The sequence below is a fragment of the Triticum urartu genome, chromosome 5A (assembly GCF_056163025.1).
Source record: "Triticum urartu cultivar PI428250 chromosome 5A, HENAU_Tu73, whole genome shotgun sequence".
NCBI lineage: Eukaryota > Viridiplantae > Streptophyta > Magnoliopsida > Poales > Poaceae > Triticum > Triticum urartu.
In genome coordinates, this window is record NC_141877.1 from 378,843,912 (window position 1) to 378,857,680 (window position 13,769).

At 45.5% G+C, this 13,769-nt stretch overlaps 1 protein-coding gene across 1 annotated transcript; it reads right to left on the minus strand.

Moving 5' to 3' along the window:
• Nucleotides 1–10,604: 10,604 nt before the first annotated feature.
• Nucleotides 10,605–11,427, minus strand: LOC125509091 (pathogenesis-related protein 1). The gene has a single exon (XM_048673974.2). It carries the CDS (start codon nt 11,312–11,314, stop codon nt 10,820–10,822), a length of 495 nt encoding a protein of 164 aa, XP_048529931.2. The 5' UTR covers nt 11,315–11,427; the 3' UTR covers nt 10,605–10,819.
• Nucleotides 11,428–13,769: the final 2,342 nt, after the last annotated feature.

The following is a 13,769-nucleotide window of genomic DNA, read 5'->3' on the forward strand; positions in this document are numbered from 1 at the left end:
CGGCTGCACTTAAATAAGCTTGCTAAAAAGAAACTTCTCAAGTGACGTAAGAAAAAATATAAGTAACTTCCACTTGACAGTCGCATCATTTGACTTATAGATTTTCAGTTAGCATGGCAACTGAAGTGAGTCTATTGATTAAATTACATAGTTCATTGTTAAATGCTAAGCACAGATTTAGAAGAGTTTCCAATGCTCATCTGTCAAATATGCTACTGTATACTTAGAGCATCTCCAGCCCCCCCTCCCCCCCTCCCGAGGAGCCTTTTTTCTCTGCCGGCGATGCAAAAAGGGCAAAAAATGGCCCAGCTGTGCCCCCCAAGCCCCCCCCCCCAAACAATTTCAAAAAGGCTCGCCCTGTATCCACTGCTAGTAGTGTCTATAAAAGAGCTCTTTTTCCCTACATCGGGCGAGTTAATACTTTGATCTCTATCAACTGGAAGCACAGATAACTATATTTAAAAACAGGAACATCTGCTATCTTCATGAGTAAATAAAATAGTAAAAAAGTAGATGACCAAACCCAAATATTTTCATGAATGTTACAGGTCATTTTTGTTAATGTGTAAGTACATCAAACATGTTCTAACAAGCAGGAAAATTGTAGAAACATTCAAATGATGAGCAGTTCCTAATTCCTATCATGGAATCACTGCATGATGCATTGCACTGAGCACCTTCTGTGTGATATGGAGATGGGCAGAGGCAAAGATCAAGGAATTAAAATTCGAAAAGAATAAACAAGCTATCAGTAAGCCAATAGAAATCGACACAGAAAAAAAAGAGTAAGTTTACTTCAGTAGTCGATAGGGATCGACGCATTTGGAGACATAACTACCACAACAAAGATTCCATCCTTGTAATAATAGCCTTAGTGCTGAATTATACTCCTTAAAATATGTCTCGGGCATTTTCTTCAAGTACCTTGTAGGCAACAAGAATGACAATGATTCTAGGGAATGAAATTCTCTCGCAAATAATCTGACTTGTATTGTAAATTCATCTAGCTGTATGAAAATCAAAACCAATCATTAAATAGGTTATCCAAAGAATTGATAAACAGACTTTAAGAGCGAAAGTGTTTTAACCTGAACTTCCAAGAAATCATCAAAGCAGAAGTGGCTTCCCTCCCATCAATAAACTTCCAGGTGAACAGGAGAAGCATGACCATGGAGAATCATACCTGAATACCTTAATAGAGAGTCATAACTGTCCTGGCAATAGCACATCTCTTTGTCCCTCCTATATTCTTCAATCACATCAGAATACTAAAATTGACCATATATTGTTTTGAAGAGAACAAAAATGATCGATCAAACAATTGGTCTAATTCAAAAGTTTGTGTCCTTCATTCTCATAATCGTCAGTCTTCTTAACCAACTTCTTCTTGCAATACAACATCTTTCTCCCAGCCCTCAACCCCATCCATCTTCATTCATAACACCATTTTTTAACCCTCTTTTCAAAATCAATCAGGTGAATATTTGAGAGCAGTAATTTGATCTCCCTCCTTATTGATTAGTAGACATAATATAACATTAAATCTTTCCATGTGCAGTTGCTGGCAACCTCTGTCATTTAGTGAAGAGGTGGTAGTTGTGGTGTCAGCAAAAAAATTAAAAATAATAATGCATTGATGTATTGCAAGTTTCTTGAGACCAATATAATAGCTTTGAAGATTTCCTACACCAATCCCGGTCTCATGGCATTCCAGACAGCCTATGTAGATGAAGCAAGTGCAACCATATCTTGTAAAAGAAAGATATATCAGCTTCACAAAGGTACTCCTGAAAATATCTCAATTAAAAATACACATCTCTCTATAGTTCCACCTTCATCATAATGTTACCGTCATATGGAAGAAAGATATATATTACAAATATCATCCATATGTCAGTCAAAGGCTGAACAATTACTATTATGAAATACAAAAATATTAGACGTGATGGAAGATGGTTTTAAAAACACCAACAACACGCACTCGTATTTTAAAGTCTTCATACTATAGAGTTATCTCCCTGCAAGTTATGTGTGCTAAATAATCACAACACTTGGATAGCACCTACACATGGGATTATATATTCAATTCACATAATCAGTTCTTCTGCTTTTATAAATTAAGAATTGCATAAAAAAGTACGTGTCTATCTAGTAGTACTTCCTCCGTCCGAAAAAGCTTGTCCCTCAAATGGATGTATCTAGCACCAAGTTAGTGCTAGATACATCCATTTAAGGGACAAGCTTGGGACAAGCTTTTTCAGACAAAGAAAGTATAAGATAAGGATTTGAATTGTTGACGCAAGGCCGGTGGAGCCGTGCATGGTCCACTTGCAAAGTGCTTTCGAGCATGACCGTCGTGCACATAGTGCAAAGCTGGCTGAAGGAGTCAATAGATTGGATCCCGGCAAGACTGCACATACTTAACGTTGGCTGCCCCTACCTTGATTGATTCCCATGCTGGCAAGGTTGCACACATAGAGGAAGACTCGATGGATTCTTGCCGGCTAAAAACGAACAAAAGCAAGCACGCAGGTGATGTCTATTTCTTTGCAACAGATGCGTGTCGCCTGACGCAATGGGGGAGAACAATATGTATATAGTGATTTTACCTCAATAGATATTTTGGTAGCTCCACTCCATTAGTATGAAATTTGTGATGTTGAAAACCTGAAAAAAAGGAAAATAATGATCTCAATGGCAATTGTGTCAGCTGTTGAATAGGTACGACATTTATGTGTCAGCTGTTGAATAGGTACGACATTTATTTCAGGATTACAACTGTTCTCTCCCATTGAACAATGGCTTGAATTCTTTCAAGAGAGAACCATACAGTAAAAAGCTTCAGAACACAATGTACTCTGAATCAGGTCATATTCAGGCCATATACATCGAGCTTATACTACCAAAAAATATCAGCTAGAAATCTAGCAACTATCTTCAAGACTCAAGAACATGAAAGAGGAATAATGACCAAAGAATATTGAATCAAGATTTTTTTTACAATGTCATGAACCTGGTGCCAACGGCGTACTCGCAGCGGCCGATGAGCCTTTGGCCGCTGCCTACATTGCGCTCGCGCACGCCGCTTCGTTGCTGCCGCAAGCACCGGCCACACTCCCCGCCGCAAGCAGCTGAAATGATGGAACTCCATGCCATCATAAGCCATTCCAGATGTTGAATTAAGGCTAGTACGACATCCCATATTTGAGGATTGCACCCGGAAGATTGCACTCAACACGCCAGTTGAAACCAAGATTAATAATACAGATACAAAGAAAACAAAGATAAGCGGGAATAGGATGTTGATGGCCTGCTCATCTTGGTCCCTCTAGACCCAAAAAGTTCGTTACCTTTGTAGAAAAAAGATTTTTTGGTTCCCCTGGTATCTAGCACCAGCGACAATTTCCTATTGTGGCGACACCCCGACATGGCCCTACTTAAGCTCCTTCTCGTTCTTGCTTTGGTTTCGGTCCGGCAAACCATACCATATTCCAAATATTTTTACACTGTAGCATCCTAAAAGTTCTTGTTGGAATAAGCCACGGTGTGTGTGGTCGGGCGCGACGGATGTGCGTGGGACGGATGGGACGCACTGATGTCGTCGGGCTCGTCGGGCTTGTCGGACGCGTCGGTGACGCGCGGGACGTGCGGGACGTGCGGGACGGAGCAGCGTGGCGTGTGTGTAGTGTGTCTACTAGTAGCGTGTGTGCGCGCGCATGTGCATGGCGTGGTGGTACGTGAGTCTACAGCCATGTGAGCTAGCTAGGTGGTTAGATGCATTGGAAACGGCCGGTTAGCGATGCACTGGAAACGGCCGCGATGAGCGCGTCGTGGGCGCATGTGGCCGGGCATGCAGGTCGTGCGTGCGTGCCCAGCGAAAGCGTAGGGGCTGCGCTGCAGTTGGCTACAAAACTGTATGCTCTTGTGTTTATTTCACGAGGCAGTTGGTGCTTTGGAAAGGAATAGTAACGGGGCTGTATGTAGCCGGGTGAAACTCCAGTGCTGTGTGCTCCTCCTTCTACCTCCATCCATCCGTGTGAGAGAGCGGTTTCAACAATTGGTATACAGAGCCAGGTTCGAGGGGCGGCCGTGGCGCGCGGCGGCGTCCGCGGTGCGCGCGGTGCACGGCGGACATGAAGGTCTTGGCGTCGTCAACGCGTGGCGAGTCCACAGCGGTGTGGCGTGATGCCGGGCGCACGGCGAGCGCGTGGCATCGGCAACGCGCGGCGAGTCCACGGCGGTGTGGCGTCATGCCGTGCGCGCAACGAGCAGCGGCGGTCGTGGAGACGAGGAGGTCACGGAGGACCTGCGTGGTGGCGCAGAGGCCGCGGCGGCTCGGCGCGACGACCGTGGAGGCGCTGCGCTGCGGTTGACGGCGCAGCGGTGCAGGGCAATAAGCGCGGCGGCGAGCCGGGCGCGACCGGTGCGTGTTATGGGTGCGTACCGGACGTGTCGGGCGCGTCGGGACCGCGGACATGGACCGCGTCGAGGCGCTGGACCTGGTTGCGCAGATCGTGTACGTGCGCGGCGGGAGCGCGGGCCGGGAGCGCGGGGACGTGGGGAGTGCGGCTACGATGACAACGACGACGACGGACTCCTCTAGGCCGTGGCTTAGGGTGTGTGTTGGAATAAGCCACGGCGTGTGTGGTCGGGCGCGACGGATGCGCGCGAGACGGACGGGACGCACTGGTGTCGTCGGGCTCGTCGGTGACGCGCGGGACGGGCGGGACGTGCGGGACGGAGCAGCGTGGCGTGTGTGTAGTGTGTCTACTAGTAGCGTGTGTGTGCGCACATGTGCATGGCGTGGTGGTACGTGAGTCTACAGCCATGTAAGCTAGCTAGGTGGTTAGATGCATTGGAAACGGCCGGTTAACGATGCACTGGAAACGGCCGCGGTGAGCGCGTCGTGGGCGCATGTGGCCGGGCATGCAGGTCGTGCGTGCGTGCCCAGCGAAAGCGTAGGGGCTGCGCTGCAGTTGGCTACAAAACTGTATGCTCTTGTGTTTGTTTCGCGAGGCAGTTGGTGCTTTGGAAAGGAATAGTAACAGGGATGTATGTAGCCGGGTGAAACTCCAGTGCTGTATACTCCTCCTTCTTCTACCTCCATCCATCCGTGTAAGAGAGCGGTTCCAACAGTTCTCATGTCTTCCAGTACATTATCTTTTGTAGAATCATCATATATAGCTCTTAGTCTATGTCCTCCCAACCTAATGCAAAATGAACAAAATCAGATATCTATATATCAGTACACAACTTAGCATATACTCCCACCGTCCCATAATATAAAAACATTTTTTAAGCTATATCATGAGAGGAAGTAGTAGACAGAGTACTGTTTCAAATAATGGTCCCTAAGAGTAAGGTTAACATTCCCAACAAGACTTGTGAGCATCTTCGAGCAACATACAAGCCACCGGAGTGTAATTGGATATCACAAGTGTCAAATCAATAGCTGAGCATAGCATCTCTACATGGACTAATAAAACCAAAATAAATTTTAACATATCGCCGGTCCTACAACAGTGGTTGATAGTGAATTTGGTAGACACCTATAAATGACAGTTTAGCAGTGTCTCCGTCTCTCCATACATTTTGAGTCCCATGTTTTCAGCATTTGATATCTCCTTGGATACAATGAAATTTATGCTTCACAGAAGGATCTGCACAAAATAAATGAAAAACACTTAAGTTTCTCATCCTTGTAAGAAGAGGTAATTCTATCGAGAACTTACTAAAGGCATTCAATCAATTCAATTCATGAAAAGTTGTGTCCGTTGGAGCTTGTTATGCCAACTGAACCATGTTGACCGACCCTAATAAGCATATACACTCACGTTCTCTACTCACATAACAGAGTTATGCCTGATTCTCCCGTTTGTTGTACTCCCTCCGTTTTTAAATATAAGCTATTTTAGATAATTCAATAGGGACTATGTATGGATGTATATAGACATTTTTATTGTGTAGATTCACTCATTTTGCTTCGCATGTGGTCCATATTAAAATATTTAAAAGGTCTTATATTTAGAAACGGAGGGAGTAATTCTTTATCCCCGTTAGAAATTGATGGCCAGGGATCAAATGAGAAATGAATAGACCCTTGAAGAACAACATCAAATAGACCTTACTCATTCTCAGGTAATTAAAACCAAGGGAGAGTTCCTGTAGGATAACTATATTCACCTTCCAGTCTTTGCATCCATCACAGCCCCAAAATTGATTGACATAACCAGCTAGAGAACGCACCTGCCCTGCTGCCCAAAAAGGAGGAATGCCAGACAACAGAATGTAGAGTATAACTCCAGCACTCCATATGCAATTATCGGCTCCATATATCCGCTTCAGCACCTCCGGAGCCACATAATAGGCACTCCCAGGAATATCCCTGAACTTCTCATCTGCATTTCCATTATATCCCATTTAATCTTAAGCACTGCATGAGCTTAGTTGCCAGAATTTAATTCAGGTAGCACTATATATACAATTGTAAATTGTAGAGACAACATGAACTAAGGGGAATAGTTGAGGTTTCTTCCCTTGTCCCTTCTCAAATAGTATGTTCAGTTAACCAATTAATTACTCACCGGCTTGAAGGAGACGGAGAGGCTGAAATCAGTGTGCTTGAAAAAACACATACGTGTACGGTTGTCCAACAAGTTGACTGAAACATGCATCACAATACATCGTCAATGGTTTTCTCCTTGCTTCATCTTAACCAACACGCAGCGCAATACATCATCAATGAAATGAGATTTCAACTCTCCAAGAACGCTACTTAATGAGTTTAAGAGGTTTCGGCCCAGCATTGACTGAAACTGTTTCCGAGAAATTAGACCTACACCGAGATTGAACAATATAAAGAGTATTCCCTGGAGTAAATACTGGCTCTAAAAATTGTCTAAACGAAATCGGCGCGTCAGAGCCCTGAGATAAACAGACCCAATAAAAAACTCCATACATTAACAACTGTATGATCTAGCTGGGTGCACAAATAGGTTTTAAAGAAACTCACAGGAACAATCTGGGAGAGCGTAAGTAGATATTCAGTCAAATTAAAAGGCGAAGTCAGAGCAGGGAAAAGTTGATCCGAAAGACATGCCGTTCCAATGCACAAACATCCATATGCGTGTTCAGGAAGAAGAAAAGCACAAAGATGTCATCTCCTATAGCTAGCTAATGTACTATGGTAAAGATCATACATACTTTGGGCGAGCGAGCATTGCATAAAAGAACAAACACCTTAAACTACAGAGGGCATAGACAACAAAGAACACCTAGTCACAGAGGCGACACTCACCATCAAGCAAGCAGCGCACGCACAACGCAACCGTCTTAACCCCTTTACTCACTTCATCGTGTAGTTGAACTGCTTACACCCCAGGCACTGCACCTCGTCGTCCCTAAGGTGCTCAACGGCCAGCTAGACGACGGTATTCTTTGAGGTCGCACCGGATGCAGCAGAACACTGGTATACTAAGCACCGGCTAGCTCGGAGGTGTGCCCTGCATGCATCACCCAATCATGAGGTTACCAGGGTGTCAGATCACAAACTATTAGTTAGTTTTGCAATGCACTGGAAAAGACCATATATTACAAAATAAGCTCATCTCACTGCGGCAATATCGCTAACAGTTCAGAAATATTACAAAATAACACAATAGCACATGCAGTAGCAGTAGCAAGCAACATTCCCTGCACTCTTCCATCTAGTGACCATCCTCTCCCTGCTACCTCAACCACCACCACCACCACCCCCACACCAAAAGCTCATCTGTACACTGGATCCATGTGATCTCTCAGTTCTCTCTGCTCTCTCACGCAGAAAACACAACAGCAAGCAAGCCTCTCTAGCCTCCCCCAATCCAACTAAATCAGAGGGGAAATCTCTATTACCTGGTGGCTAGTGGCTTGTACCTGATGGATCCATAACTGGGTGGATGGATCTCCGGCTCGCGGTAGTATGTGTGTTTTCAAACTCGCGTGAAGAAGAAACGTGTACCTGTGCGAGAGGTCGAGAGCTTTACAGCAGGAACACGCCATGGAGCCTGTCTCCTCTGCATCCTTCATTCATCTTCATTCATCTCGTTCTTTGAAGAAGACAGGCATCCCTCGCACATGTCGGCGGCGGCGGCAACGAAGAGGCGGTGATGGTGGAGGCAGTGGCCCATCCCGGCCGGAGATCTCGCCCGCCGCCTGATGGACGTCCACCGCGCCGAAAAGCCGGTCGATGCGGGAGCATGAGGCCGAAGTAGGCCGTGAAGCGGGCGACGGCGTGGGAGAAGAGATTGTTGAGCGCGAGGGAGACGGCGAGCTCGTCCCCGCCCTCCTCCGCCAGAGAGAGCTCGCCGGCGGCGGGGCTCCGCCGCTGCTGCTATGCTCGGGAGCGGGAGCGGCGCCCTGGCGCGCACATCGTGGAGAGCCTGGCCAGCGGCGGCGGCGGATCGACTCGTATCTCGGCGGCGGCTCGTATTGGGGGCTGGGGCCTTTTTGAGAGATCGTAGGATAGAATACATAGATCGAGGGGAGCCTAGCTGGCTGTTTTTTTGCTACGTGCGGGGAAGGGATGAGAAACCCGTCGAAAAAAAACCGGACGAAAATGGTAGAACAAAAATAAAACCCGGAACGCGACCTACCAACTGAGACATTAGGAGTAGAGATGAGCACCTCCGAAAGACTGAGCCGGTATATCATCTTTAGATTTTATGAAGTCACCATATGCGCCTCGTAGTTGACGGAAATATTTTCTCCAATTGAACACGTGTCGCCGGAAATTCTGAAATAAATCCAGAATAAATGCAAGCACCAGAACTTGAACTCTGATGGACTGAGATATCACTATCCACCTAACCATCCAACCACATGTTAGTTCACATGTATGCGATCGACCTATGAAATACGAAGTACGAGGCTACGAACAGCTACATGCAAATACAGAGTAACCATAATACGATTTATATATATTTGTTTTCTTTTTTATTGATTGCATCAGCTCAATAAATCGCACCCTCAGTTTGAAGGACTACAACGGATCTCGTCTTTGTCTCGTTCCTGTCAATGTCCATGAGATGGCCTTTTTAAGGTGAGGAAGCCCCGATATTATGTGATTCGTCTTCTTAAATCGAATCGTATTGACATTGAACCGGCGCCATCTCATGTGCTCCCGGTCCGTTGTGATATTCGCTTGTGCCTCTTCGCAGTGAAGCCAAATGACACCATTCCTCTCGAACGCCAACCTCTTCCTAGCGGCGACCTACTCGAATATTTCATCGGGGCGGATGGCTGACGCGTAAGCAGCATAGCGCTCATTTCATGTCTCCTTAACAATGAGGCGACATGGAGCAAGTGATGGCCAACATGAGCCGAGTGGGCGAGGTTTCTCCTATTCATATGAGATCTGGTTGTAACCATGCTTAGCATCCCAATCCTAGACAACGGGATGTGTTTTGGCATTAGAATCATGTCACTCATTGAGGAGGGTGGAATCCTCCTATGCGGCCTCCTCCGCTTCATGGCGATCCCACACCTTCTCATCAACGATACCGACGGCTTCCTATGTCGCTTCTCTCCTCTTCTTACAGGAAAACTAAGTCCAATCATGAGATGACATAAATGAGGATAATTTGGCCATATTCTCCGACCTCCTTCACCCCTCCTTCTTTGGAAGCAAGACGATATTTGCCGAGCTGAGCCAATTGAAGTTTGATGTTTGGAGACTACTGAACTAGTGGATCACTCTCATATCGTCGTCACTAATTATGTGCCAACATTTCTTAAAGAAGTTCCCGGTGAAGCCGTCTAGTCCCGGCGCCTTGTCCCAAGCATTGCCGTCAATGGTGGCATTGACCTCCTCCTTGGTGATGTTGTCATCAATGCCATTGAAGTCGACCACTTTGAAATTAAGATTCTCCCGGTTAATGTCCCCAGGCATAGGTGGACCCAAGGCACTCTCAAAGTGAACGTGAATGATTTCCTTGTTGGTCTTGTGATATGTAATCCACTCGTTGTTTCTCTTTGAGCTGGTGGATGTGGTTCTTTCCGCGTCTTGCATTGATAGGCACATAGTGAACTTCAAGATTTTATTATGAGCAATTTTGCGGTACTTGGTAATCCTTAAAGATGGGCAAAATTACCAATGAAATCTAACCATTCATCTATGAGGGCAATTTAGTCCTTCTATATTTGTATTGTGGTATTTTTGCCTTATCCCTAATCAATAGCCCTTCACCAAACGACAAGTTCATGATCGATCGAGTTCGAAGGAGAATCCCCGCTCGATTAGAGATTAGGTTTTCAAGATTTTATAAAACATGAGATTAGATTTTTCCTTTTTGGGGGTAGAGAATTAAAACATTCTTTTGATCAATGGACTTAAATGAAAATAAATATTATTTTTTACCAAAGCACATTATAAAATATGTGTAATATTTCATTTTCAATATATGAAGGTAACCTTTTTATTTACCCCTAAACACATGCTACTCTGCTTGGATTTTTCAGGTGATATATACTCCTATTTACTTGTGTTGTAGTCTTGTAGAGTACCAGTCAATAACTCAATAGGAGTATCAGCTAGAGATTGAACTAACTGTAGTGAAAGGTTCATATATGTTTCAAGGTACCGTAAAAAGGCTCATTATTTATTATAGTCCATGATGGAGAATACATAGCTTATTACGGCATTCCTTTTATTTACTCGCCCAGCCCCTCTAGCTAGTTATAGATAGGAACGTGCATGAATCCTTGCATGGGTGTTGCCATGCAAGGAACGAGGGACTACTGGACTATATATATATATATGTGTACTGCGGAGCAATCACAGTTAGTATGGTTTCTGTCCAACGACATTCCCGGCGGGCTCGTAGTTGCAGGTGATGAAGACGCCGCGGTTGTTGTTGCAGACGACGCGAGCGCAGCCGATGCTGGTCGACGCGCGCCACACCACCTGCGTGTAGTGCCCGCACACCTTCCCGCCCGCGCAGGTGTTGGACCCGTAGTCGTAGTCCTTCTTCTCGTCCACCCACAGCTTCACCGCGTCCGCCGCCTTCCAGTCCGCGCCGGCCGACCCCCAGAAGATGTTCTCCCCGTAGGGCCCGCCCGAGTGCTGGAGCTTGCAGTCGTTGATCCTCTGGTTGGCGTAGCTCTGGGCGAACCCCTGCAGCTTCGTGCTCCAGCTCACCGCGCCCACGCCGACGGCGGCGCGGGCGGCGTTGTGAGGCGAGAGGTAGTCCTGAGGCGAGTTCTGGGCTTGGGAAAGGTTAACCATGGCGGCCGCCATGGCTAGGGCGAGCAAAACGGCCAGCTTGGGCGTCTCCATTACTCCCTGGCTCGCTGTCCAAATGGTTTCTACTATGTATGTGCCTGCACTATAGCTAGCTGCGTATGTGTAGGCCGTGGCTAGCTGGCTTTGCCTTGCTTTTGTACGTATAGCTTGAGTATAGAGGGGGTTTTTATAGTGGATTTGTACGGGAAATTTCTGCAGTTTGCCTGGAAAGTCTAGCACCATGGCAAGGAATTTTCTAACAGTGGCAAAGAATTCCACGAACAAGACATGCATGAGGCAACTCGATCGAGCCTGTCATTTGGATCTTTGTTACGAACAGCGATAGCTAGCCCATTCAACTTTCATGGTTAATTCTACGCTCCTATCCAGAAGGAGAAGCGATGAGGCCGTGAGTGGCTCACGTATGTAACGTACGCATATGGTTCCAGGAGGAGCATGCATACTTGGACTATTCCATTGTTTGCCCTCAAAGTTGATAGGCCACGAACGCCGGAGATCGTGTACTGCCGCAACTGCAAGAACGTACGCATTACTGGATTCTTCTAGGTTGACGTCACTTTCTGTAGGAAAATGGGACGCGAGCGTGAAATATAACAGCGCCCCTCTCCCCCTCTCTCTCAACCTTACTAACACTTGTAAAAAAAATTTACGCGGAAGCAACTGTATTGCCTGAGTCATGGGCAGGGACAAAATTCAGGCATACTGGAGGCGAAGTGTTTTTTTTTTTGACCCTGTGAGTCTATGACCGACCGTTAAAATAAATATTTACAAATACAAGGGCAAAGGAAACAAATCAACCAATACCAGCTTCAGGAAACATCATCAAAATAAAATTACAAGTTCTGTTCTATCCAAAGACAGATCTGCTCTGTCTTCTTCTGTTTAGCTCTGATCTGACAGACCCAAAGTCCTTCTTTGAGGTAATACTTCCAACCCTCAATATGTACTACAGTCTACAGCAACTTTAAAGATCTTATCATTTCCGACACACAAAATACCCCAGCATCCCATAAACCGATATACCCCTCTTTCTGTTTGGAACGATATGATCCCAGCAATAGGGACGCTGCTTCATTGCCGTAATTGTACCTGCAGTTGGGTCATTGACATGCGGGCCAGCTATCTGTTAGGCCCACATGTCAGTGACCCAACTGCAGGTGCAGTTACGACACTGAAGCTCCATCCCAGCAATAGAGGGAAAATGGACAGTTCCAGAAAAGATGAATAGATGTTTCATCAGTCTTATCAGACCAGAGAACATAACTATAACTGTCAAGGTGCAAAGTCATGCGTTGGAGCATGTTCCTGGTATTATTCTTATCATGCAGCAAGAGCCAAAAGAAGATTTTATGTTTGGGTCTGCATGATGTGGCTCAAATGTCCTTAAAGATGTTGTGAGCAGTGTTATCTCACATAATGTACTAGTACATTCTCATAGAAGAGTAAGATTGAGCATTTCCTTGTAAAGACCAATAGTCATGTCCCATAGAGAGTGGTTTGTGGAACTGTTGGAAGCTGTTCTGAGGTCTTTGGTGTAGGTGTTCTTGCAAAGTCTGGAACTGTTGGAATGCTTGCGGAGAGAGTGGATTGTGGAACAAGTCTTCAGTTTGGAGAGTGTTTAGGGCCTATTGCAAGGATCTGTCCCTGTTGATGGCAAATGAGTATAGCTCACGGAACCCACCATCAGCCCAAAAATAAATGGTGTTGCCAGCACCAGGTTTACATACTGAAAATTGTTTAAAGATGGATAGAAGTCTTCTCAAAACAGCTTTCCACCAAAAGGATTCAACCATCCCATCACTAGGAAGAGAGTGTGAATAGTGGGTTTCCCAGATGATGTTGACTCATGGAGAATTATACTTGTTGAAAAACTTGTGCATGAACTTAATGAGCAAAGCTTTGTTATGAGCGGTGATATCTGGCACTCCTAATCCACCTTGAGCCCGGCTGATTAGTGACGTCATCAAAACGCTTAGCATCCACTGTCAGTGTTCTGTGCGAAATGTCATATTTTGAAAGTGGTGGTTTTCCAAGAGCTATGAAGCTAAAGTGGTGATCTTGTGCATTTTACTGGGGTGTGTTTGGTGTTGAGGCATTGTCTAAATCATCATGTTGTAGGCTTGTACTCCCTTTGTTCCGAATTACTTGTCTTGAATTTGTCTAGATACAGATGTATCTAGACTCATTTTAGTGCTAGATAACTCCGTATCTAGACAAATCTAAGACAAGTAATTCAGAACGGAGGGAGTAGCTAAGAGCAAACTCTGGTATTCTTTCTAGTTCTAATATAATAGTAGAATGGGTAGAACTCTTGCCACCATTTGAAAAACAAAAAAAAAACCCAAAACTCCTGGCCTTTCTAGGAATTACCGGCAACTAAATTTTCATCATATGGATTATAAAGTTGGTCTTGCAAGAAGTGGCGGGCTCTAACCCAAGCCAAGAAACTTTGTGTGAAGGTATCATAGCTCTCACACTAAAATCGACT